The following is a 24,457-nucleotide window of genomic DNA, read 5'->3' as shown; positions in this document are numbered from 1 at the left end:
TTATGCGCTTTAAAAACTATTTTAAAGCAGACAAACACCTCTTCAAACAATCAAATGAATTTACAAAGTTGTAGACCTAAACAAAAACTTGTTGGTACATTTGGATTAATAGAAGTAGTGAGGCCGTGAGGGTGGGGTCCTTATCTCTTGAGATCTATATCTTTTTCTTATTGGTTTATGACATTTTGAGCTTCAATTGTTTGTCACCTAATAGTCTCTAGCTAAGTCTCTATACACCATGAAAAACGCCCAAGATATTTCTTGTGTGGCTTTTCCACCTTTCATCACTTCCCACCCTTCATGTCCACAAATATTATCCATAAGAGTCCACATATGTAATAATTCAGATAGAACATCCAAGAAATATGCAATTACATTTGATATAGATGCTATAAAAACAAACATCAACGGAGTGGAACCAGCTAACAGATGTTTCTAAGTGAGACGACTTCTATAGCTACAAATGAAAAAATTCTAAAAACTACACAACATCGTAATTTCTAAAAACTACACAACATCGTAATCTTTACTATAGACTTACCTTTCTACACTCATTTTGTCAAGAAAACGAAGATTGCTGGGATCGATATGAGATGGCTGACGACTTTTGTTTTGAAATAGGCGACAAAGTAAGTAAGAGCCTTGCATAAAAGAAAACACCTAAGTATCGAATAAGGAATTATATAGCTAGAAGCTAAAAGACTTAAATCACATCTTACCATAACATCCTCTGACAGTTCATACATGTACCATGTGCCAAACTCCTGTTGGGGATCAGTGTATTCATATATGGTGTGGGTAATATTTGTCTGGTCATGTCTAATGGGTCGAATGTAATAGCACCAACGCCTTTGCCCCCTGACAGTCTGATGTTCAAAGCCATTTTTCAGATCTTCTTTTTTAGAGAGATTGTATAGAGAGAGAGATTAGAGATATGTTGATTTTTTGAGAGAGTTTGGAGTAGGATGAGGTTTTGTTTATGTTTTCGGTGGTTAATTACTCAATTACCCGTCGTATAACTCAAATATGAGTGTATTTGGTTTTTGTTTTCCTACACATGAAAAAAGACCAAAACGTTTTTTTATAATTTGCTAAACACACCAATAATAAGGCTAGCTTGGTAATCAACATAGTAATTATTTTTTAAGTGGGGACTATTTTAAAAACTTTACTGACGTGGCTCACTATGAATATCTTGGGAGAATGGATATTAATGTAGGTAGGATATATAAAACAAAACTTTACATTTTGAATTCGGATCTAAGAGGATCCGAACTGTTTAAAATAGAACCACATTTGAACCCGAATTAAAAATAGATAATCCATATCCAACAATTCTCTTATTCTGACTCATTCTTAAGGTCTAAATCCGTTAAAATAGTTTGGATCGGGTCAAAACCCGCAGCCCTCGGCTTGGCCAATAAATGCAATTCAAATGTTTAATCCGTGTACACATGCACTTTTCCACGTGTAACAAAAAAAGACAAAAAAAAAAAATGGAGTGAAGCCAAAAGTCGAAAGTCGAAAGTCCAAACGAAAGGCCATAATGTTCTTTCCAAATATATAAAGATGCTCAAAATCTAAAACGCACCAGTTATAACCAGCCACGTGTACACATGTTAACCACAGCACAGCACACCATTCCCTCCCTTTTCTTGTTTCTTTCTTCTTCCTCATTCCTTCTCTTCACTCCTTTCTCTATTTGAAACAAATTTACCAAAATAGGCTTTACTTATTAAATGGCAACTTGTTTATCAACTTCAATATCTTCATTACAAGAATTTCATTCAAAACTTGATCGTAATAATAATAATAATAATAAGATTAAAATTTCCTTGTGTCAAAGTTTTCGGTATCCGAGAAGTCGGCTTAGAGTGAAAGCAGTACAAGTGAAAGAAGAGGAAGGAGAGTTGAAATTTGAAAGTAATAACGGATATAGTTATAATGGTTCAGTTTTAAGTAATGGGAATAATGGAGTTAGTAGTAATGGAAGTTTAGTTAAGTATGTTAATGGTTCTGCCGTGGTGGATGTGGAGTTGAATTCAGATGATGGGCAGAGGAAGAAGAAGAATAAGACGGTTGAAGAGATTGGGCAAGAAGATGCTTGGTTTAAGCGCAATGAGAAAGGCAAAGTTGAGGTACTAGTTCATTCATATATAGTTTCATATTTTACTATTTACTTTTTGTCACTTGAATATAGATACAGTAACTAATTTGAGGCAAAGCCAATTTCATATTACATTGACATTATTTTATACTGTTGTATTGGTTGGTTGCCTATAATTAGTTTGTAAAACTAGGCTTTAACTCAATAGAACATAATTGGTTGCTTGTAGTTGATGTTGTTAAAACGTTGAAAGATAGGCTGATTGATTGAACCAATAGCATGACTACAATAATTTCATGATTTATGATTTCTTTCTTTAGAAACTCGATAAGTTTATAACACATACTGGGGTTGGATAACCATATGTATGGCATTTCACAGGTCTCTGTTGTACCAGGTGGGCGTTGGAACAGATTCAAAACCTATTCAACTATACAAAGGACTTTGGAAATTTGGGGTTCTGTTTTCACCTTTCTCTTTAGAGTTTGGTATAACAACCAGAAGTTCGCTTATCGAGGCAAGTTGTATTTCTTCTAAACATTATGAGACATCAAATAAAGGGAATGCTTGGTTTATAGTTGAGACTTGATGACTGAGATGGTTTTATTTATAGTGGATGCACGCCGTAAACTTACAACTAGGCTCTAGATATTTTCTTATATATGTTGTGGTTAATGGGCCGTGTTATGCAGGAGGAATGACTGAAGAAAAAAAGATACTCAAACGCAAAGAACTAGCAAAGTGGTTAAAGGAAAGTATATTGAGGTTAGGGCCTACATTCATCAAAATTGGTCAGCAATTTTCAACAAGGGTGGACATCCTTGCACAAGAATACGTTGATCAGTTGTCTGAGCTACAGGTAAATGTTTTGCTAAAAGACTCGTTCTATATTGCTTTTATCATACGATGGCACAGTGCTTCACATCTTCTATATTCTCTTTCTTCTACCAAAACAAAATTGGTACAACTTACAACTTGTAGCTGCTATTTTCTTGCATGAATTTTTATAATGCAGGATTTGTTGCTACTTGTTTGTAGCTGATTGTATAGATATTACAAGTTAATATACTTTGGTACCACATCATTTGATATGCATATTAGATGGTGAAATAACATTTGGCTTATGGTTTAGGAACACCACTAATCTGAAATTTATCAATTGATTCAATAACCATTTAAGCTGCTCAAACTTGAGTTGTTCAGGATTGGTTTTAATTGAGAGATTCACCCAGTTCTAGTCCTTGTCCTTCTGATAGAATAAGGAGTTTGACATGGTTGGAAGAGATACATGGAATATGGTACTTGTATTGAGTTTGAGTCTAGATCCCGAGGGCTTTCGTATCCGTTTCTTAACAGATAACATGATATTCTCTTGGAGGGCATCATCAAGGCAACGAATGAGTCCCAAGAAGAAGAAATTTTTTTATTGAAAAATTGAATTCTAATTTTCCACATGATTGACACATCCTCCTGAAAATATTATACACATTGAGCATAGTGTAGGGCGGTATAGGATTGGATTGGAAGTGTTGCAAGTGAGACTGAAACTTTTTGTGGAATACACCATTTACGTTTTCAGTGGGCTCTTGTTGCGTAAAGGCATGTGTGGGACTCTCAAGACACACATGGTTTCATATATGTACATTTGTCTTGTAATTTTGTCTCTGAAGAAATTATGGTTTTCTTTGTGCATGTTCACATACACTTTGTACCTTATTGATTAATATTACAAATCATTTTATTTAATAATACTCATTATGTGACATAATAATCTAACCACTTTACTTGCAGGACCAAGTTCCTCCATTTCCATCAGAAACTGCTGTGTCTATAGTTGAAGAAGAGCTTGGAGCCCCCTTAAGTGATATCTTTGAGCGGTTTGACTATGAGCCTATAGCTGCTGCAAGTCTTGGTAATATTCAGAAAGTAAAACAATAGTTTTAACATAAGGTTCTCTAGGTATAAATTGAGAAGAATATAGTTTGTCCAGTCTCTCATTTGCATCTTACGTTGATTACGTTTTAAAGTTTCCATGGACTTTAGTCGGTTCCTAACCCAAGTAATAGCCCAGGTAATAACAGTGCCTCAATCTCCATCTAGAGTCATCATACTAAGCTTGTGGAGATGCTTTGTCCTTAGTTCCTAGTTCCTACTGACCACTGATGATTTTTGCTGCTTCTGGAAAACTGATTGCAAACTCTAAACATTTAGTTTTTCTGGACAGGCCAGGTGCACCGTGCAAGGTTGAAGGGCCAGGAAGTTGTGATAAAAGTACAGAGACCTGGCCTCAAGGATTTGTTTGATATAGATCTAAAAAATCTCAGGGTAAGTACTTGAAACTATTCGAGACATTCCTTTTCTGTTTTTTTTTTGGCTTATATGAGCTGTATAGTGATTATCTTTATTATAAACATGTTATCATGATTATTGTACTTATTACTGACATTTAAATAGTTAGATATTGATCTAATAAATTATAAATATGTTTTCATGATTATTTTACTGATTGCTGGCAATTAAACGAGTGTTATTACTGCGTTGGTGTGACGACCCATTTCATATTACACATTAATATGTCCCACCTAAAGCCCATTATGCTTGTGCCTTGGCCTTGGTATGTCATAGATCACTTTTATATCCAGGATTTAGGCTAATAAACGAGTCTCCCATGGCTCTCGTATCATTTTGTACACCTGTGATGGGCTTTGAACCTTGGGTTGCTAAGTGGTGACAAGTTGGTCACGTTTAATGGGGTGGATAATTACAAAGAAAACTTCCTATCGGATGTAGGACTAAACTGACATACCCCAACAAAGTATACCTTGTCACTTCTCAACATTGGGTAGTAACCAATCTCGCATATGAGGGATAGCTACCAATGTAAGATATGTCAGCTTTTTTGGTGCTCTGCATGTTGAGACTCTCTGACATAGTCACATGTACCTTTATCTTGAATAAGTTTCTTGTTTTTTTGCATACTTAGCACCTAGAGCTGGATTGACATAGTGAGAGAACTTTGTTGTCACTTGATATCTCCTCTTGATATATGTAAAAAATTGTATCTCTTCAAAGCTTAAGTTTTTAGAGGGTTTGCAATTTTATAAGGTATTAGAGCTTTGGTTATAAGAGGTCAGGGGTTCGAATATTCCAGGTTCAATTGCAAACATATAAAGAAGTCACCTGTGCTGATTCAAATGTGTTTCCTCTGGAGGGGAGTGTCGAGAGTATTCTATATAGTTTTGCTCTAGTAAAGACTTCCCGGATAAAAAAACTTCAGTACCCAAACAAATTCACGCGACTTTTTTTTCTCTCCTTTCTCTCCACTTTGTTCTCCCACCCCACCTTTTCTCTCTCTCCGTTCTGACCCCACGCACTCTCTCTCCTCTCTCTCTCCGTTCTGACCCCACGCACTCTCTCTCCTCTCTCACCTTTCTTCTCTCTAGAATCACTCTTTCTCTATTTCTCTTTCAATCTTAGCAACCACTCTCTCTCAATTCCCCTGGATTTTATTTTTGAAATCCTATCAAGCTTTTTCAATCAGAGTAATAGAGACTATGTGGTTTTTTATGCAACATCGATTATGCACAACTTTATTATTCTTCTGCGCTGTATCAAACAGAGACCAGGAAAATGCAAAACATACAAAGACGGTGACTACATGGAGATAGAAGTAGAGAGCCTATAAGTGAATACTTACAAAATCAGAGGTCCACGATCTTCCTTTCCATGGAAACCGGCATGAGGAAAGTTGAAGATGATACGATCAAATTGGCGCATCCCCAAATCAGTATGAAGTTTCATTTTGGTTGCATCAACCCCATGTATAATTGTCGCTCCGAGGTTCTTTAGACTTTCCAAATTGGATTTTCCATTACTATATTTTTTTATACAGTATCTGGTTGGGAAGTTCAGTATTGTAATAAGATGCAACGAAACTATGGATTATACAATGAAAGGCAATGTTGGGAGCAGAACCAAAGCAATTACCTAAACTTAGAGAAAATGAGAAGTCCCTATCTCCAACTAGAAATATTTGGTGTACAAAAGAGTAGTACTTAAACCAGGCCACTTCTCGTCTTCTTCATCGTCATCGTCATCTATCACCATTACGTCTTGCTCTTTCTCGTCTGCCATTCACCGTTTCTTCTTCTTGTCATTTAGTCAACATATTTCAAAGTTGATCTAAGGATGTTGGATTGGGTATAGAGAAAACACAGATCATAGAAAGAATGGAAGAAGTTGTTTTATAACTTTATAAGTACGAGTGGTGGTGTGATTCTTGGGTGGGAATCTAATTGTTTTTGAAGTTTAGTTAGTAGAAAGTTAGTAATTGTTGCTAGCTGTTGCAGACAATGTTGAGATACATAAAACTTTGATGGAAAGCGCTCTTTTGCCCCATCCTTGAATCTGGACCTTGTCGATCGTGACGACTACTGAATACAACACCAGGGCAGATTCGATTCAATTCTTTATAGTGTATCATTCAAGTTTCACTAATGAGGATGACTACACTAAAGCTTGCGGGTGCCCTTTGTTTCCCTTGAGAACTCATATTAAAGGTCTTGTTCCCCTCATTGATCAAGATAACACGGATATTGTGGATGAATCCATTACATTCTTCCGAGCCAATGCATTCTTTAGAAATTTTGATGTCAAGAGCTTTGCCTACAAGCTCCTCATTTATTTGACGTTTTACATGCATCAATGTGGCTTTGAAGAGACTTGAAGGTTGCAAAACGTTAGCTGGAGTGACCAAGGCTATTATTAATTTGGGCCTTGAGAATGTGCTTGTCCCTGGGGAGGCAAGATTTCCTTTTGCTAGCCTTTTTGCTATTCCATAGTCGCAGGAAGAAGCAGAGTTGTTTAGGAATTATTTGAAGCAGATAAGAGAAGAAAAGTGGGAGTGGATTTAATCATTTAAAGAAGAGACCCGGATTGATAATGCCAAGAGTTGATAGTGTTGTCTAAAAAAGTTTAGTTGTTTTTTGCCAAATGATCATATTTTGACAGTAAAGAGTTTTAGTTGCAAAGTAACACCGAGTTACTAACGCACTTGATTTCCAAGGCTGAGCTAGAGAATCCAAAAGAAAAATCATGGAGTGCATATATTATTGTGATTTATGACAGAATGACAAAGAAGTCAGAGCAGCACCTCCCCTAGCTTAGCTTAGGTGAGAAAGCACTATATATAGCTTATTTTATATAGCTAAACCGTGGTCCACCACTACCACATCCACATGCCCACATCAGTACGTTAGTGGACACAAGAACTAGTGAACTACAATACTATTTTTGAAAAATAAAATAGCCTATTTGATGTATCTTGTTGGCAGAAGCTTCAATAATGGATGAACATCAATTATGATTAATGGATAAAACACCTAAATCTAGGGTTTAAACCTTTAAATATGAAGAAATAAATAATATTTATAAACAACCCTCCTAACAATGAAGGCCTAGATGGCTTTATATAAGAAAACAACTACTAAATCTAATTGGAAACCAAATAGGAAACCATCTAATTCCTATTCCTAATTCAATTAGGAAACCAAATAAAATATAAACTACTAATTAATTATTTATTCCATGCTCATGCATCATACTCCCCCGCTTGAAAGAAACTCGTCCTCGAGTTTGTTGTTTTGAAAATCTTCAAACCCGCAAAAGTTCTTCATAATCGAATACGGCACCCTCCCCGGGTTGTAGAAAATTCGGCCTCGAATTTTGGCTTTGTATCAACTTACAAAAGTAATCATACACTACGATTTCACATTCATGTCATCCAAAATATTCCATTGGAAAGAAAATTGAGACTGCCATCCGTGAAATATGCACTGATTTCCTTTATACTTCCATAGAGAAGAAGGCACCACTAGATTAGAAAGGAATGGGTCCATGTAAGAATCTTGGAATAACTTCATATCACCAAAAACAAGATCACAAGGAATCAATACATTTTTACATTGTTCGGGGGTCAACATAGGATGACATACGTTAGCAATTTGGATATATTCAACACTGATAAGAACTCCCCCTGTGTCCCAAACCATGAAACTAAAAGCTTTTAGTGGAGATTTCATTATAAACTCATTGCAAAACAGGCTTTTGATATACGGAAATAAAGCATCTATCGAAAACACTGGGCTGTGACTTTCAGGCAGACAAGTTCCCAAAGAACGAAAGTTTTGACATCTCATACTGTTCCAAACAACCTGCTTCAATTCTATTGGTTTGGCTACTCCAATCTGCTTATTTTGTATCATCCAGTCCAATGGAAAAATAAATTCAACATCATTACTTGTAGAGAATCTAGACTGTATCCTTGGCACTAGATGATGAGGAGCTACCAAAGCATCAGTTTGAACTTTCTTTACAGTATAAGTCTTAAGTCTTAACAAATTCATCATCTACAACCCCAATTTTCATCAGACGTTCATCTTTTCTAACCAAAGCCTTTGGTACATGTTGACATATATGATCTTTTCTAAGAAATTGGCAAAGCATGGTTTGGTCTCGTTCAACTCCTACACATTGAAGATGTCCACTTTACATCCGATTTCACACTCTCAAGATAGATAGGTTGACATATATGAGCCTCTAATATATTAATAGACTCCTACCTTGTAAGTCTATGTCGGAGAAATTCCAATTTAACGATTACCACTTTACTTTTCCGATTCACACTCAATAGATTTATAGTCTTTATATCCACTTTCTTTTTGTTTGTCAATAGATTTATAGATATCAACTGGAATTGAGAAAGAAGAAGTGGGTAGAGTGGGACGAAGTGGATGAACGCACATAGATCATTCGAATTGAAGTGCCGCACCGATGGCTGATAGTTTTGATGCTTGGTTTTCTCTTTATTCTCAAAATCTTGTTTCTCACAAAATGGAGCAGATGGTGGTGGGTGCTGAGTTACAACATTGCTGTGAGCAGTACGAACTTGTTGATCAGTGGCAGCACGAACTTGCTGATGACAATCACACTTGAAACTTTGTACAAGTGGTCTAACAGAGTGAAGAACCTTTTGTTTTCTTGGTGGTGGTGACACTCGTCAAATTCATCTGGTGTGGTGTGTTGGTCCCATAGATTTTGAAAAAGAGGCAGTGGGCAGGTTGTGCGAGAGGTTTTTCGGAACAAAAGATGTTGACGTTGTCGCAGTCTTTCATAGTCATGTGGTAGAGAAACTTCCCAAGCAGGATCAGAACGACTATTTTTTCTTTCTTTAGATGATTTACCGAGTTGATAAGGAGGAGAAGGTTGGGGAGCTTGCCTAACCAACAAAGGTTAATTTTTTTTGTGGTGGTAGTGACAATTTTTAAGAGGGGAAACACCATCCTTCTTTGCATGGTCGGAATCGGAATCATACATCGATTCGTGGGAGGAAAATTTGCATCTCTTCTCTGACTTGAATTTTTGCCTCAAACTAACAACTAGTGATGGAGGAGGGGAAGGAGGTTCATACCTTCTTGAAGGAGTAAAACTCTCGCGGCGGCTGCAATCTATATCGTAAGTTCTCTCATAATTGTGATCGACATGGTACTTCGACCCATGGAAACTTCGATGATCGGGCGGCGGCGGTGACTCTCTTCTACTATACTCCATGACAATTAACTAAGAAAATTGAAGATTTTTTTTTTTTTGTTTTCGCAGTTAGTGTTTGGTGACACAGTAACCCGCGGTGAACAGTGCTCTGGTGAATAGTAATTATGAACAGTGTTTCTTGAAAAAAAAATTCTCAAAAATCGATTGGCTCTTGATACCAATTTGATGTATCTTGTTGGCGGAAACTTCAACAATGGATGAACATCAATTATGATTAATGGACAAAACACCTAAATCTAGAGTTTAAACCTTCAAATATGAAGAAAGAAATAATATGTATAAACAACCCCCTTAACAATGAAGGCCTAGATGGCTTTATATATGAAAACAACTACTAAATCTAATTGGAAACCAAATAGGAAACCATCTAATTCCTATTCCTAATTCAATTAGGAAACCAAATAAAATATAAACTACTAATTAATTATTTATTTCATGCTCATGCATCACTATTTGTCATTATTCCAATTGATTGGAATCAATTCTTTAGATAGCCTTAGCAAGTGTACCGAGAACTAGCTGAAGCTCACTAAAACTAGAAGTTTAAAAAATTCATCAAATTAAAAAAAATAGTAAAGTTGCTCCTCAATTCATATACCAAAAGTAATACTAGTTCTAGCTACAAACTTCGTTTAATAACCGGAAAGGAAAAAAAGCTACTAACTCCACCAATGGACATCATTAACTCTCCGCCGGTTCACTGTTTTCACACTTGATGCTTCGCTCACAATCATGGTCCATTCAAGATAATCATTCAACTTGTGTAGAGACTGACGACGTACAACCGCCATCTGTTGGACTTTGGGTGCTAGTTGAACCTATAACATCAAACATTAAGCTCAGTATGAATAAAAATAAAAGAGTACGTATTAAATAAACATAGTAATAAATCGATTATTATCAATCAACTTCGGACAGTTTCGTTTGTCATGTGATTGCCCAGTAAGTCCACATCTATTACAACGCCTTGCTTGACTTGCTTGAGCCTGTCCTTTCTCTTTTTCCCTTTGCAATCTATGTTTTCCACTTCCCTTTGCTCTAACATGATTAGGCTCATTCAAAGTCATATGTCAAGGCGTTTTTTCTGTTGGAGAAATTCCAACTCTTTTACTAGCCAGCACTTCCTTAATCTTTTCATTGAAATGTTGTTTATATACTTCACTTGCCTCTTCACAAGCTACAACATCATCAAGTACCCTTGAAGTAAGATGAGATAATTTTGTGTGCCTCAACAACATAAAGTTGTTACTACTTTCTTTCACCTCTTTCCCACCATCTGTTATTATTTCTTCCAATCTTGTGTCTTTTCTCCATCTACTCAGTATATAAGCATCTGGCAAGTAAACAATTTGACCAACTTTCAAGTAAAGCCAAAATGTGTCTACAAGGAATTCCTTCAAATTCAAATTTCTTGCAGCTATCTATAGATAGCAAAATTTAGAGTCATATCATACACAACTTTCCGCAGTCTAGAATCTCTTGCACTTGGCTTTTTCACCATGTAGACAACCTGTTTTTCATTATCTATTGAACTTTCAATCAAGTACTCCAAACTCTCCCACAACTTGTTATGAAATCTATGAAAAATAGACAATGTATAAATATTTGCCATCTGCTTCTCCATAGAAATTGGGGTTTTCATCACGAGACATTCATTACTATCAACATGATCAGCTTGCAATTCTTTATGACGTTGGTATTCGAGTGCCTTTTTAAATCGCGTAACAAATTCATTTAAAGAATTTTCTCTAGAGACATACCTCTTGAAAAATGCGTGTGCACTTTCCGCCCTTTGACTACTTGACATGCCAGTAGAGAAAATGTGTTTCACAAATGATGGAACCCATTTATAACGCGTACTATACATTGCAGCTAACCACATGTTATCGTTTAGTACGCTTTTCCCTATTGTATCTTCCCATACTGCCTCAAACTCTTCTTTAGACTCTGTATTCCAAATGCATTTTTGAAACACAGTATAGTGATCTCTATAAGCAATTGCATCTAATTTTTCAGAAAACTTATTCAGAATATGCCAAATGCAGTATCTATGAAATGTTTTTGGAAGAGCTTGAGCAATTGCTTTTGACATAGTCGGGTCTTGATCAGTGATAATCATTTTGGGAGGGCCAATTGGCATTACTTCTATCCATTTTTCAATATCCGCATTTAATGAATCGTATCGCCCCTCATCACCGAGAGAATGCACAACCAAATATTACAGTATGACGATGTTTATTTACCCCTGCAAATGGTGTATCATACCATATTTATTGGTATTGTAGGCTGTGTCAAACACTACCACATCACCATAATGCTTGTACGCCCTTATTGCCTTTGCATCAGCCCAGAAACAATGAGTCAACCTGTTTTCGTTGTCTGTTTTAGTTCTAAAATAAAATGAAGAATTTTTTTCTTGCTCTCTAACAAAAAGTATTCCATCAATATCTCTGCATCATGCTCATCTACCAAGCTCTTTGAATCTCTAACAAAATTTCTAAGGTCTTTTTCTGTACAACCAATATTTTCTATTCCACCCGCTTCCATTGAAAGAATATTAATTTGCTGGTTTATAGCAGATGATAAAAGTTGAGACAATGATTTTTTGTATCAGATACACCACGGTGGGATCTTAACAGGTGTACTTTATGAGGGGTCGAAAGTGAATGGTTGTGGACATCGATAAATTGGCTGACGTTGTAACCCGACTTCAATTTATTCTTCAAAACTGACAATTTTGCCTTGCAACCCTCACAAACAATCCCCCGACGCTTTTTATTCTCTCTTATTTTTCTATTTAGGTTTCCCCCTTTTGAAACAACAGTACTCCTTCCTAGTTATTTCATTACCTTCTTTATCATTTTTAGTGGAATTACTTTGTATACTAAACCCAGCCACTTTTGCATAATTGTTGTAAAATTTATAAGTTTCATCCAAAGACTGAAATTCTTGTCCTATTTTCGGTTTGTAATCTTCTTTTACTTCAGGCATATAAACCATATTAGACTGTTCTTCTTCATCTGAGTCCAAATGTTCAAACTCCATATCCATTCAATAGATGCTACACATAACAATTTCAAAATATGAGCAAAATTATAATTAATTGGCATTTAATAATAATTCTTGAGAAATTAAATGTATATAAATTGAACATACCATTCCAATATGTTGAAAACGGAATATAATTAATTAGCATTTAATAATAAAAATTTGAGAAAAAAAAACAGGGAAAAAATTGAGCGTACCAGATGCTGAAAAGCAAGTGTAGTATAGCGTTGACTATTTTGTTCCACGTTGGAACACTCTTAAAAAATGAAAAAAGGTGTGGTGGTGATATTGAGGTGAGAGTGTTCGGGTGGGGTCGGAAGTTGGGAAGTGTGGAGAAAATAATTAAAAGAGAGAGATGAGAGGGGCGTGAGAAACAAAACTGGAGAGTGAGAAAGAGTGTGGGGTCAAACAAAATCAATAAAGTGGAGAGAGAGGAGAGAGAATAAAGAATGGTTTGAGGACACGTGAAATAAAGTGGAGAGAGAGTGGGTTGCTAAGATTGAAAGAGAAATGGAGAAAGAGAGTAGAGAGAGTGCGTGGGGTCAGAATGGAGAGAGAGGAGAGAGAGCGTCAGTAATTGTTTAAGGTCAAATAAAGAGAGAGAAAGGGTGGGGTCGGAGAAAAAAGTGGAGAGAAAGGAGAGAAAAAAAGTCACTTGAATTTGTTTAGGTTTGGAAGTTTTTTTATCCGGGAAGTCTTGACTAGAGCAAAACTATTAGGTTTAGAGGTTTCCAAATGAGTTGAAATTTTGTGGAGATGATCTTAATGTTGAGTATATCATATCCACAAAATATTAGGTTTGAATTCATTTTCTAGGTGAAGTTTTACTTACTACTTATTTTAAGTTAACTTAAATAGTTATTTTGTAGAGAAGGATATCCCTCCCCATATATATAGGGGAGGGATAGAGGCACATTCTTATGCGCACATTATACCCACATTGTAAATTAATTCAAGCAAAATCATGGACTTAAAAGTTGAATTAAGGGCTGATTTTTTGTAGATATCATCTCCCCACCATGGCGAACATGCTCACAAAAATTTAGCTCATTCAAAGAAATCTAACGTTAGAACATGCTTACAAAACTTTTAGACCGTTAGATGAAAAGTTCAAAAATAAACACAAATGAACAATAATTTTTACATGGTTAGACATATCCAAATATTATGATTTTTTGTGAGAGTGATCTTCATGGTGGGGAGATCATCTCCACAAAAAACTAGGCCCTAATTCATTTGTATGTCGAAAATGTGGCTATAATGTGCGCATAATGAATGTGCCTCGATCCCTCCCCATATATATATATATATATACAACCTGACTCTTAAAAGGACCTTAAATAAGGACCAAATCTAAAACAACCACAACTTAACCTACAAAATGATTTAAAACCTAATATTTTGTGCATATGATATACTAACCATAAAGAACATCTCTACACAAATTTAACTCGTTTGACAATTTTTAATATTGGCAAAAGATGATTGCAAAAACTAGACATTTCTGGACTGTTAGATATTTTTTCAAAAGTGGACAACAATTTTTATCTCAGTTAGAGAATATCAAACGAGTTGAATTTTTGTAGAGACGTTCTTTATGGTTTGTAGATCATATGCACAAAAGATTAGGTTATAAATTATTTTGTAGGTAAAGTTGTGAGTTTTTTTAGATTTGGTCTTTATTTAAGGTCTTTTTAGGAGTCGGGCTATGTATATATTCATTGGCAAACCTGTTTTAAATGAGATTAGTAACTCTTTGATGCTGGCGGGGTTCGAGCCCCAAACCTCTGGTATCATCATCCAAAGGTTTTACCGACTTTACTAGTCAGCAGTCGGCACTTGCTCCCATCTATGTTATCCTCTTGACATACATTAAAATCTGCGTTCTCTACAAGTTCGAACTTTTGAAGTAATTGGCAAGTTAACATTAGTGTAGCAAGGATGAGAATGTAAGGTCCTGACCAAGATGTGTATGGAATTCCTATCATATGAGAGTATATCAACTTGAATAGCGAATGGTAGAAAAAAGATTGAAGCTGGATCTTTAGGAATGAGTATTACTAATGTAGAATGTAGTGGCGGAAGCAACACTTAATCAAAATCTACACTTTGTAAAACCATAAAAGCCTCACTTTTATTGATAATCACTCAATAATTCAAAACACATATAAACACAACTAAAACAACTCCCTGAAACCCTAACTATAAGCCCTTATTTATACTAAGCCTAGAAAGCATAAACCAATAGGAACACGACATGTGTCACAACTAACTAATGGACTCAAACCATGGGTTTGGACTCAACTAAGGGCGCATGGACATGACACTGACAACAACAACTAATGTTCTACATCACTCTCCCCATGTTGAAGAAGCTTATCCACAAGCTTGTTGACATGAAAACCCACCAATATGTAAAAGCTTTTCAAACTTCAAACTTCAAACTTGTATACGTCATCTTCTTGAGGTTCTGAGGAATTCGACATCGAATCTTACCCAAATATTGGCTCAAACGAATAACATGACACCACAATGCTGCTAGTACTCCTTTCTTGAAACACAACGGATACTACTGGAAGTCACGAAGTATGCATTGAAGTGTTTTGTGGCTGCGAGCAAAAACCTTCTCAAAATTGGTTAGAAAAGGATCAATATAACCACCACTTTATGCTTGCTGAATTGGATGAACAAGACCTTCATAGATCTGGTTAGCAGGACATCTTTGTTGCAAAGAAAGGTGATGAACCTGCTGATTTCGTTTGTTATCACGCTCAAGACATGACATTACGACTTCATAAATTCCTTCTTTTTCTTTGTTGTCATCAACAACAGCTGGTGTTTTACGTTGGGCTATAGAAACTCCACCAACAATGGGGGGTTTGAGCTGCAAAAGCTCCACCATACCTCCACCATAGCCTCCCTAAATCGACTAGTCGCTTCTTCTAATCGATCAAACCTATTTTGTATCAAGGCTTCTCTCCACTATTCTAATTGAGCAATCCGTACTCTAGGGGTTAATATGAATCCATGAGTTCTCTATGAATTCTTCGTCTCTGACGTTGTAGACATATTTTGATCTACAAGAATAAAATTGGATTCGTGGTGAACAGTAACCTGGTGAACAACACCATGAAGAGTGTTTCGGTGAACAGTACCGTGAACAGTGTTTTTGCACCAATCTCCAAAAAAATCAACACGCCCTGATACCAAATAATATAGATTGTAGTGGCGGAAGTAACACTTAATCAAAATCTACACTTTGTAAAACCATAAAAGCCTCACTTTTATTGATAATCACTCAATAATTCAAAACACACATAAACACAACTAAAACAACTCCCTGAAACCCTAACTATAAGCCCTTATTTATACTAAGCCTAGAAAGCATAAACCAATAGGAACACGACATGTGTCACAACTAACTAATGGACTCAAACGATGGGTTTGGACTCAACTAAAGGCGCATGGACATGACACTGACAACAACAACTAATGTTCTACATCACTCTCCCCATGTTGAAGAAGCTTATCCACAAGCTTGTTGACATGAAAACCCACCAATATGTAAAAGCTTTTCAAACTTCAAACTTCAAACTTGTATACGTCATCCTCCTGAGGTTCTGAGGAATTCGACATCGAATCTTGCCCAAATATCGGCTCAAACGAATAACATGACACCACAATGCTGCTAGTACTCCTTTCTTGAAACACAACGGATACTACTGGAAGTCATGAAGTATGCATTGAAGTGTTTTGTGGCTGCGAGCAAAAACCTTATCAAAATTGGTTAGAAAATGATCAATATAACCACCACTTTATGCTTGCTGAATTGGATGAACAAGACCTTCATAGATCTAGTCAGCAGGACGTCTTTGTTGCAAAGGAAGGTGATGAACCTGCTGATTTTGTTTGTTATCACGCTCAAGACATGACATTACGACTTCATAAATTCCTTCTTTTTCTTTGTTGTCATCAACAACAGCCGGTGTTTTACGTTGGGCTATAGAAACTCCACCAACAATGGGGGGTTTGGGCTGCAAAAGCTCCACCATACCTCCACCATAGCCTCCTTAAATCGACTAGTCGCTTCTTCTAATCGATCAAACCTATTTTGTATCAAGGCTTCTCTCCACTCTTCTAATCGAGCAATCCGTACTCTAGGGGTTAATATGAATCCATGAGTTCTCCATGAATTCTTCGTCTCTGACGTTGTAGACATATCTTGATTTACAAGAATAAAATTGGATTCGCGGTGAACAGTAACTTGGTGAACAACACCATGAAGAGTGTTTCAGTGAATAGTACCGTGAACAGTGTTTTTGCACCAATCTCCAAAAAAATCAACACGCCCTGATACCAAATAATGTGGATTGTAGTGGCGGAAGCAACACTTAATCAAAATCTACATTTTGTAAAACCCTAAAAGTCTCACTTTTATTGATAATCACTCAATAATTCAAAACACACATAAACACAACTAAAACAACTCCCTGAAACCCTAACTATAAGCCTTTATTTATACTAAGCCTAGAAAGCTTAAACTAATAGGAACACGACATGTGTCACAACTAACTAATGGACTCAAACCATGGGCTTGGACTTAACTAAGGGCGCATGCACATGACACTGACAACAACAACTAATGTTCTACATCAATTACCATGCATTACTTCATTTGTATTCATATCAGTATGATCCATTTAAACTGATTTCAATATGTGAAGTGTGATTGATAAGTAATGAATAAAAATACACGATTTTTAAGTTGATTACATCTTTGTAGCAAATTTGATCATTATGTCTTTGGACTTGCATGTTTTTTGTGTACAGGTAATAGCCGAATATCTTCAAAAGATTGATCCAAAGTCAGATGGTGCAAAACGGGATTGGGTTGCTATCTATGACGAGTGTGCAAGCGTCTTATATCAGGTTTGTATATTTATCTTTATCGTATTCTTTTACTTGATGCCACTTTTATTTTGATGTTATCCTCATGTTAGCACTTCAGTCTAGGACTCTAGGATCCCTTAAATTTTGAAAGGATACCTACTCATGTTATTCTCATGTTTAAATCATTTAATTACAGGAGATTGATTACACCCAAGAAGCTGCTAATTCAGAGAAGTTTGCAACCAATTTCAAAGACATGGATTACGTGAAGGTCCCAACAATATTGTGGGAGTATACTACACCTCAGGTCAGCACCTATAACTCATGGTTTAACTTTGTACAACAATTTTGGTTCTTCTCCTAAGAGCTATGCTATGGTTATAGGTACTGACAATGGAGTATGTTCCCGGGATAAAGATAAATAGGATAAAAGCTTTAGATCAGCTTGGTGTTGATCGCCAGAGGTACGGATCATCTTCTTCGCAAGTGTCATGTATAGAGTTCAAAGTAGAGATCATACAATACAATTTGAGAGGAATATAATCGTTTAATCTTTGCAAAAATCACTTAGTCTTGTATTTGCATCCTTTGTAGGTTGGCAAGATATGCTGTTGAGTCTTACTTGGAGCAGATCCTGTCTCATGGATTTTTCCATGCTGATCCTGTGAGTTCCAAACCATTCCTTTTAGTGCTGAAGAATTCAACAAAGTTTCCAATTAGGATAAATCAGCATGAAGTGTCAGTTTAATCAGATGCTTGTACTGTTCGAGTGCAATTTGCTTCTAAAGATCCTTACTCTTTCTTTTTCAACCTCTTCTTTTACCAAGAATAAAAAGTACGCAGGTGCCGACTAGCAAAGTCGGTAAAATCTTTGGGTGATGATACTAGAGGTCTGGGGCTCGAACCCCGCCAACATCAAAGAGTTACTGATCTCATTTAAAACAGGCTTGCAAATAAAAAAAAAAAATAATAATAAAAAAAAAAGTACAACCGCATGGATATTTACTAATTAGGAACATGAGACCCACTGTAAGGTCCTAAGCAATATGAATGTGGGCCGCCTAAATTAGCATACACAAAGGTTCTGATATTAGGTGAACATGTGTCTCCTTAGGATCCATCTAGGATTGTCCATCTATCCTGACATCAAATTCACACATCTGCCTAAGGATATGCATTTGCAAGGTTTGAAGGGAAATATTTATCAGTTTTGGAATACTGAAACACTGAAAAATCGCCTTGATAACTTTACAACTCTACAAGTTCAAGACACCCTCAATCTGATATTCTGATTGTAACAGCTATTTATCTGGTCAGAACCCATGGATGGACATAGCTTTAACCTGTATAATATTCAGTTTTAGTAAAAATCTATTCTCTAGGTTATGGGAGTGAGGAACACTTGGGTTACAATTTTAGTATGGAAAGATTGATGTGTACACAATAACGTGTTAAACCTTTCAGGTCGTTTTAATGGTATTCTTATTTACAGCATCCTGGAAACATTGCTGTTGATGATGCAAATGGGGGACGGCTAATCTTTTATGATTTCGGAATGATGGGAAGGTATTATAATACTTTTAGATTTCATTCATACTATTTTGTGCTAGTTGTTTGGCCAGATTAATCCCCTTATGTAGTTCTATTCAGCTCAGTTTTCACACTTAAATTATCTACATTCTGGAACCCCCTGCAGTATCAGTCCAAACATCAGAGAAGGCTTACTAGAAACATTCTACGGAGTTTACGAGAAGGATCCAGATAAGGTATTCTCCCCTCCACCCCCTCTTGTCCAGTATTGAGGAAGGCATAAAGTCTAGTTGGAGAGGGTTCAAGTGTTGTTAACACCATGGTTTGCCAAACTGATACGTTATATTTTGAGAGATGATTTGTCCATTTAGAAGATGTAACTATATGTCAAATGTTGTTTTGTCGTCCAGGTGCTTCAGGCTATGATTCAAATGGGTGTTCTTGTGCCTACTGGGGATATGACAGCTGTCAGAAGGACAGCACAGTTCTTTCTCAACAGGTGCATAGCATTAAAAGGAAAAACATTTTTGATTTGGAAAACCACAACAACAGGAACAACAAAATCATTTTTTTTTTCTTTGCAAAAATGCAAGCGATTTTTATTTTATAATTAAATAATAAAAATGAATTACAGTTCACTCATGGCATTATGCCCCCTCTGAGATTCCTCCCCCAGCAGGGCCTACCTGCTTTCAGGACATTTATATGCTTCTGACATAAATAGTACCATTGAGGTCTTCAGAAATAATCTTTGCCCAACTTTGTTTCCATTGGATTAATGAACCATAGAACCATGTGGACTCTTTAAGTTGGCTAAGTGGTCGCTCGGTCTGTTTAATTCTCTGTATACCTGCACCATTTTCAGCTCTTGAAACTCTCGTACAAGCTCCCATACTTCTTGTACCTCATTCTCAACTGACCATGGAACTCCCTCTTTCCTGTTTAGTATATGAATAGCTCTTGCCGAGTCTGATGCTACTTTGATCTTCTTGAATCCCTCTATTTCTTTTTACTTTTCTATTCTTCCGTTTTTGCTTACTAATGAACTAAATCTCTTACAGCTTTGAAGAGCGCCTTCAAGCGCAAAGAAAAGAGAGGGAGATGGCCAAAGCAGATCTTGGATTTAAAAGACCATTAAGCAAGGAGGAAAGGATGGAAAAGAAGAAGCAACGGTTAGCAGCAATTGGTAAAAACCAAGTCTAGAGTAGATTTATGTAATCAGTGTTATATTAGTGTTCTGGGACCGTATGTACCAAGGAAGAAGTCAGTTTCACAAAGAATTTGCCTGTCACTAAATCAGATTTGTTGGTGTCAGTTTGCTCAGTTAGTCATCTGGTTCTGTTGCTTGCTAATTTCAAGACTAGAAAATCCCATAAATACAGAGGTGGTTGGGCATAGACTTTTCTTTCATATGAATTAGCCATCCATCCTCGCCTCTTCTTTCTTTATATACTTTTGTCTATTGATTGGATGATTGGATGATTGGATCGTCTTGCTTCATACTTTATTTTTTATCATCTTAAACTGATGCATGAATTGCATCAAGTAGGCTTTCATATGTTTGAAAATATATTTGCTTATGGTTTGTACTGTTTTTGATGAATCTGACTATATTGTACCGGCTTTTAATCGTGCATATTCTGAGTCTCGATTGTTTTCATGTAGACTGTTGGGCATGGGATACTTTTTCGTTGTTACTTAATCATGCTGCAATGTGTTTATAGGAGAGGATCTCTTGTCAATCGCTGCTAATCAACCGTTCCGTTTTCCTGCTACTTTCACTTTTGTTGTTCGAGCATTTTCTGGTATAGTGCTTAAGCAACCCGCTAACCTGATAACCTATTGTATACTGTTTTTGACAAAGTGCAGAGGTTTATTCTCAGTATATATATTTTTGCAATTTATGCAGTCCTAGATGGCATCGGAAAGGGCCTTGATCCACGATTTGACATTACAGAAATAGCCAAACCGTTAGTTTCTGTTCAACTGTCTCAAACTTTTATTTTAGTGGTTTTAAGTTATCTTAGATTGGTCTCAGCCTGGCATTTTCTTTTTTGATGGTCTTACATGTTTTGCCTGATGTAACAGCTATGCACTAGAGTTACTTAAATTTAGGGAAGCTGGAGTTGAGGTGGTAATTAAGGCAAGATTCTGGTTCCCTTTATTCACACATTAATGCCATAAAATATGATCTATATTTCTTACTTTTCTTGTCAACAATGTAAATGATTCAGGACTTTAGAAAGAGGTGGGATCGTCAGTCTCGTGCATTCTACAATTTATTCAGACAGGCCGACAGAGTTGAAAAGCTTGCTGATATCATTGAACGCTTGGTAATACTTGGGCATCCTTCTAGAATATGTTTTAGTATTAGTTAATTGGTGGTAGTACTTGGACATCCTTCTAGAATATATTTACTATTATTTAATTGATTGCGAACAATAGGATACCGCAAAATTGAGCTTAATCAACTGCTTTCTTTTTCTAATTCACAGGAGCAAGGTGACCTGAAGCTTCGAGTTCGAACTTTGGAGTCTGAACGGGCTTTCCAACGCGTTGCAGCAGTTCAAAAGACAGTGGGCAGTGTGAGTACTGCTGGTCTGTTGCATGATGTGATTATTAGGAGGTTTTTCTGTTTTTTGTTAGTGACAGTTATTTGGAAACACATGTAAAGATAAAGAGAGAAAATGGGGAAAAAAAAAGAAATTTATGAAATTTGATAGCTTATCGAATATCATGAAATCATTGGAATGTGTTGAAGGAAGCACAAAAATATTGATATATCTGAACGTAGAGTAGATGTATTGATTTGCCATTTAAGACTGATTCCTATAGTGAGCGTTCTTCTGCTCCACTCTTTTCCTGGGATTGCAATCCATTTATCCAGGTACTTGGTTAGTTTTGACATGTACTGGTTCTCGAAGCTTGATGCATTTGTATAAGTAATCTTAGGAGTACCAACCTCATTGTTTAATTTTCTTTTTCTTTTTCTTTGACTTTATTTTCTTTCTTATATGTTTCATGAACTAAAGGTGGAGTTTTCAATTAATTATGCAGTTAGATTTTGATTTGATCTAACTCTTTGACTAATTTGCAGGTTGTAGCTGCTGGAAGTCTTGTAAATCTTGCCACAATTTTATATACCAATTCCATTCGGGTTAGTTGATGATTTTGATTTCTTACTTCTGTAATTTGTTGTGGTGTCTAATTTCTGTGTTGTTTGCTTATTCTGATAGAAATTTTCTTTTAGGTGCCTGCTGTAGCGGCTTATGTACTCTCTGCTTTTTTTAGCATTCAAATTCTGTTTGGCATTCTCAAGGTCAAAAAGTTAGATCAACAAGAGAAGCTGATAATGGGCATTGCTTGAACTGTAGGTGTGTGAGTACCGCTAGCTTAACTATTGCAGTATCCGTTTTTCTTTTTTCTACTGTATACACCTGATATTCTTTTTTCACACTTTTGTTTATATGGGAAGACTATTATCATCTTTATCTTCCAATACCCAAAATATATTTGACTCATGATAACACACCTAATTTCTAGTCATACACAATATCCTATTTTTTAAAATTTTCTTATCAGATGCCTTTGTACAGCTTAGATCTTGATTTCACTATTTTGCCATAGTGTTTGTGTTCTTCAATCCAAACCAACAATTGTATAGCGTTCTTGCTTAAATCTATTGTTAATTCACTTTGTCAAGCTGCTCACTTCTTTTCAGGTGTTTTGTTTTGTACTTGTTTATCTATTTACGAAACATTGGGGACATCTACATTTCATCCATTGGGACATCTGCATTCCATCCATTAAACCAATGGAGAACGGAAGTCATTTTTAGCATTAGGATGCTTTAGATGAATGTAAAAATGCTCCAGGCTAGTACTTTATCCTGAAATATAAATTGTGAAAACAGCATAACCTTGTGTTAGACCTATATTTATAGAGTATTTGCTCATCAACCAAATATGCCCTTAAGGAGACTCTTAACTCTGTTCCACATGAACTTTGATGCATTAAGTGTACCGTTCCTAAAAATGCAACGTTTGGATATATAAATGTAGAACTGGAACTTCAGATATGATGTGCATTAATGTTTACTCCTTTGTCAATTTCCTTATTAGGTGCTTGAATGTATTAGAGTGGAGTGTCAGCCTTGTAGTGAAACATTGGACTGCAATAATTTGTCCTTTAAAACCAATGAATTTGTGAGATTCACATTTCAGAGTCAACATACATGGAAATGAGTTGTCCAGCAGCCAGGCTACGTGAGGAAGATTTGATTAGGGTTGTCAACTTCGGCAATGGATTTACTGTATAGTCAGAATTTTTGGATTCAAATTCCAGTTCTTAGTTCTACCCCACAGATTTCTTGACGATTTTACAGGACTCTGACATTCTTTTGTGGGAAAGGGGCCTTTGTGATTCTTCTAGATTTGTAATTTATGGTGGCCACTGATGACTACTTGACAGTTTTGAGTCCAGAAATGGGTTGCTTAATAACTTTTTGTTGTGATAGATAAACAATGTGAAACTTCTATTTAAGTCGAGTGAGGTGAATTCTTGTAAATACTGTAACTTTGTTGCATAATTTTAGTTATCATCCGCGAAATCAAAGTTATGTTTCAGCCATTATCATGTCAGTGAGACCAATGCTCCCATGGTGCCAACATTTTGCGCTTGAGGTTATTGGTTTTAGGTACAAGAATGTGTGCAAATCAATGGTAGTTTGCTCCTGGACGCTGAAAGTAACCTCCTTACGTAAATTCAAATTACAAAGCACAAAGCACAAAGCACAATTAGTTTGCGTTAAACAACGGTTTTTGATGCATTGCTTCTATTCTTGATTCAGAATATGTACAGTGAAGATCGCACTCAAAATATAATAGTGTTGACATAGCCGAAGGAGGTGGGTTCTGAAACCTGGTTTTGGGGGCAATACATCTTATTTGTTTGTTTAGGTACAGTCCGGAATCCAAGTTTAAGGCATCGAAGTCACCAATGTAGTGGTTCTGGTTTATTTGAGCGTTAAACACTCTCGTTCATACCACGATGGTTCAAGTGGTCGACCAGCAACTGCCAAAGGCGGTACGTTTAGTTCCTTCAGGCCATGCTAGTGCTTGAGCTAGGTTTACCTGGACGAAACTCAGTCTGTCTAAGTTACTTTATCACGAGCTTAGAACTTCTATCTCTGTTTTTGTAAGCTACAACTGAGCCTGTGTGGTGCAAAATAAAAGATACACCAACGAGATGTCGAAACATCAACTGTAAGTCTGT

General features: G+C 36.3%; 1 protein-coding gene and 1 pseudogene across 5 annotated transcripts; both read left to right on the top strand.

The window, feature by feature from the left end:
- The first annotated feature begins 1,531 nt into the window (after positions 1-1,531).
- On the top strand, positions 1,532-23,812 carry ATH13 (ABC2 homolog 13). 5 transcript variants are annotated; one of them, XM_086607243.1, is made up of 21 exons: positions 1,532-2,138; positions 2,489-2,624; positions 2,800-2,966; positions 3,899-4,019; positions 4,332-4,432; positions 17,594-17,692; positions 17,850-17,960; positions 18,038-18,117; positions 18,248-18,317; positions 19,146-19,219; positions 19,350-19,419; positions 19,594-19,682; positions 20,245-20,369; positions 20,908-20,988; positions 21,093-21,153; positions 21,272-21,326; positions 21,418-21,516; positions 21,679-21,768; positions 22,281-22,340; positions 22,434-22,553; positions 23,305-23,812. In XM_086607243.1, the coding sequence occupies exons 1-20, from the start codon at positions 1,740-1,742 to the stop codon at positions 22,548-22,550; spliced, it is 2,205 nt and encodes a 734-aa protein (XP_086463369.1). In that variant the 5' UTR covers positions 1,532-1,739; the 3' UTR covers positions 22,551-22,553; positions 23,305-23,812. The 5 variants fall into 5 exon arrangements, with proteins under 5 accessions (XP_086463369.1, XP_086463370.1, XP_086463367.1 ...); XM_086607244.1 differs by having other exon boundaries at positions 22,434-22,557; positions 23,407-23,812; XM_086607241.1 differs by having other exon boundaries at positions 22,434-22,557.
- On the top strand, positions 5,846-7,097 carry LOC147502421 (actin-related protein 2/3 complex subunit 3 pseudogene; annotated as a pseudogene).
- Positions 23,813-24,457: the final 645 nt, after the last annotated feature.

Source organism: Coptis chinensis, chromosome 4, assembly GCF_015680905.1.
Source record: "Coptis chinensis isolate HL-2020 chromosome 4, ASM1568090v1, whole genome shotgun sequence".
Classification (NCBI taxonomy): domain Eukaryota; kingdom Viridiplantae; phylum Streptophyta; class Magnoliopsida; order Ranunculales; family Ranunculaceae; genus Coptis; species Coptis chinensis.
The sequence above is the reverse complement of the archived record's forward strand: the minus strand, read 5'-3'. Positions and strand labels throughout refer to the sequence as shown.

What these genes read in the sequence shown, in the direction of transcription:
- ATH13 (XM_086607243.1), top strand. Translation starts at nt 1,740, where the DNA reads ATGGCAACTTGTTTATCAACTTCAATATCTTCATTACAAGAATTTCAT. An exon ending in CTTGGTGTTGATCGCCAGAG is followed by an intron (nt 18,118 to 18,247) that starts GTACGGATCATC and finishes CATCCTTTGTAG; the next exon opens with GTTGGCAAGATATGCTGTTG. An exon ending in TTCAAAAGACAGTGGGCAGT is followed by an intron (nt 21,769 to 22,280) that starts GTGAGTACTGCT and finishes ACTAATTTGCAG; the next exon opens with GTTGTAGCTGCTGGAAGTCT.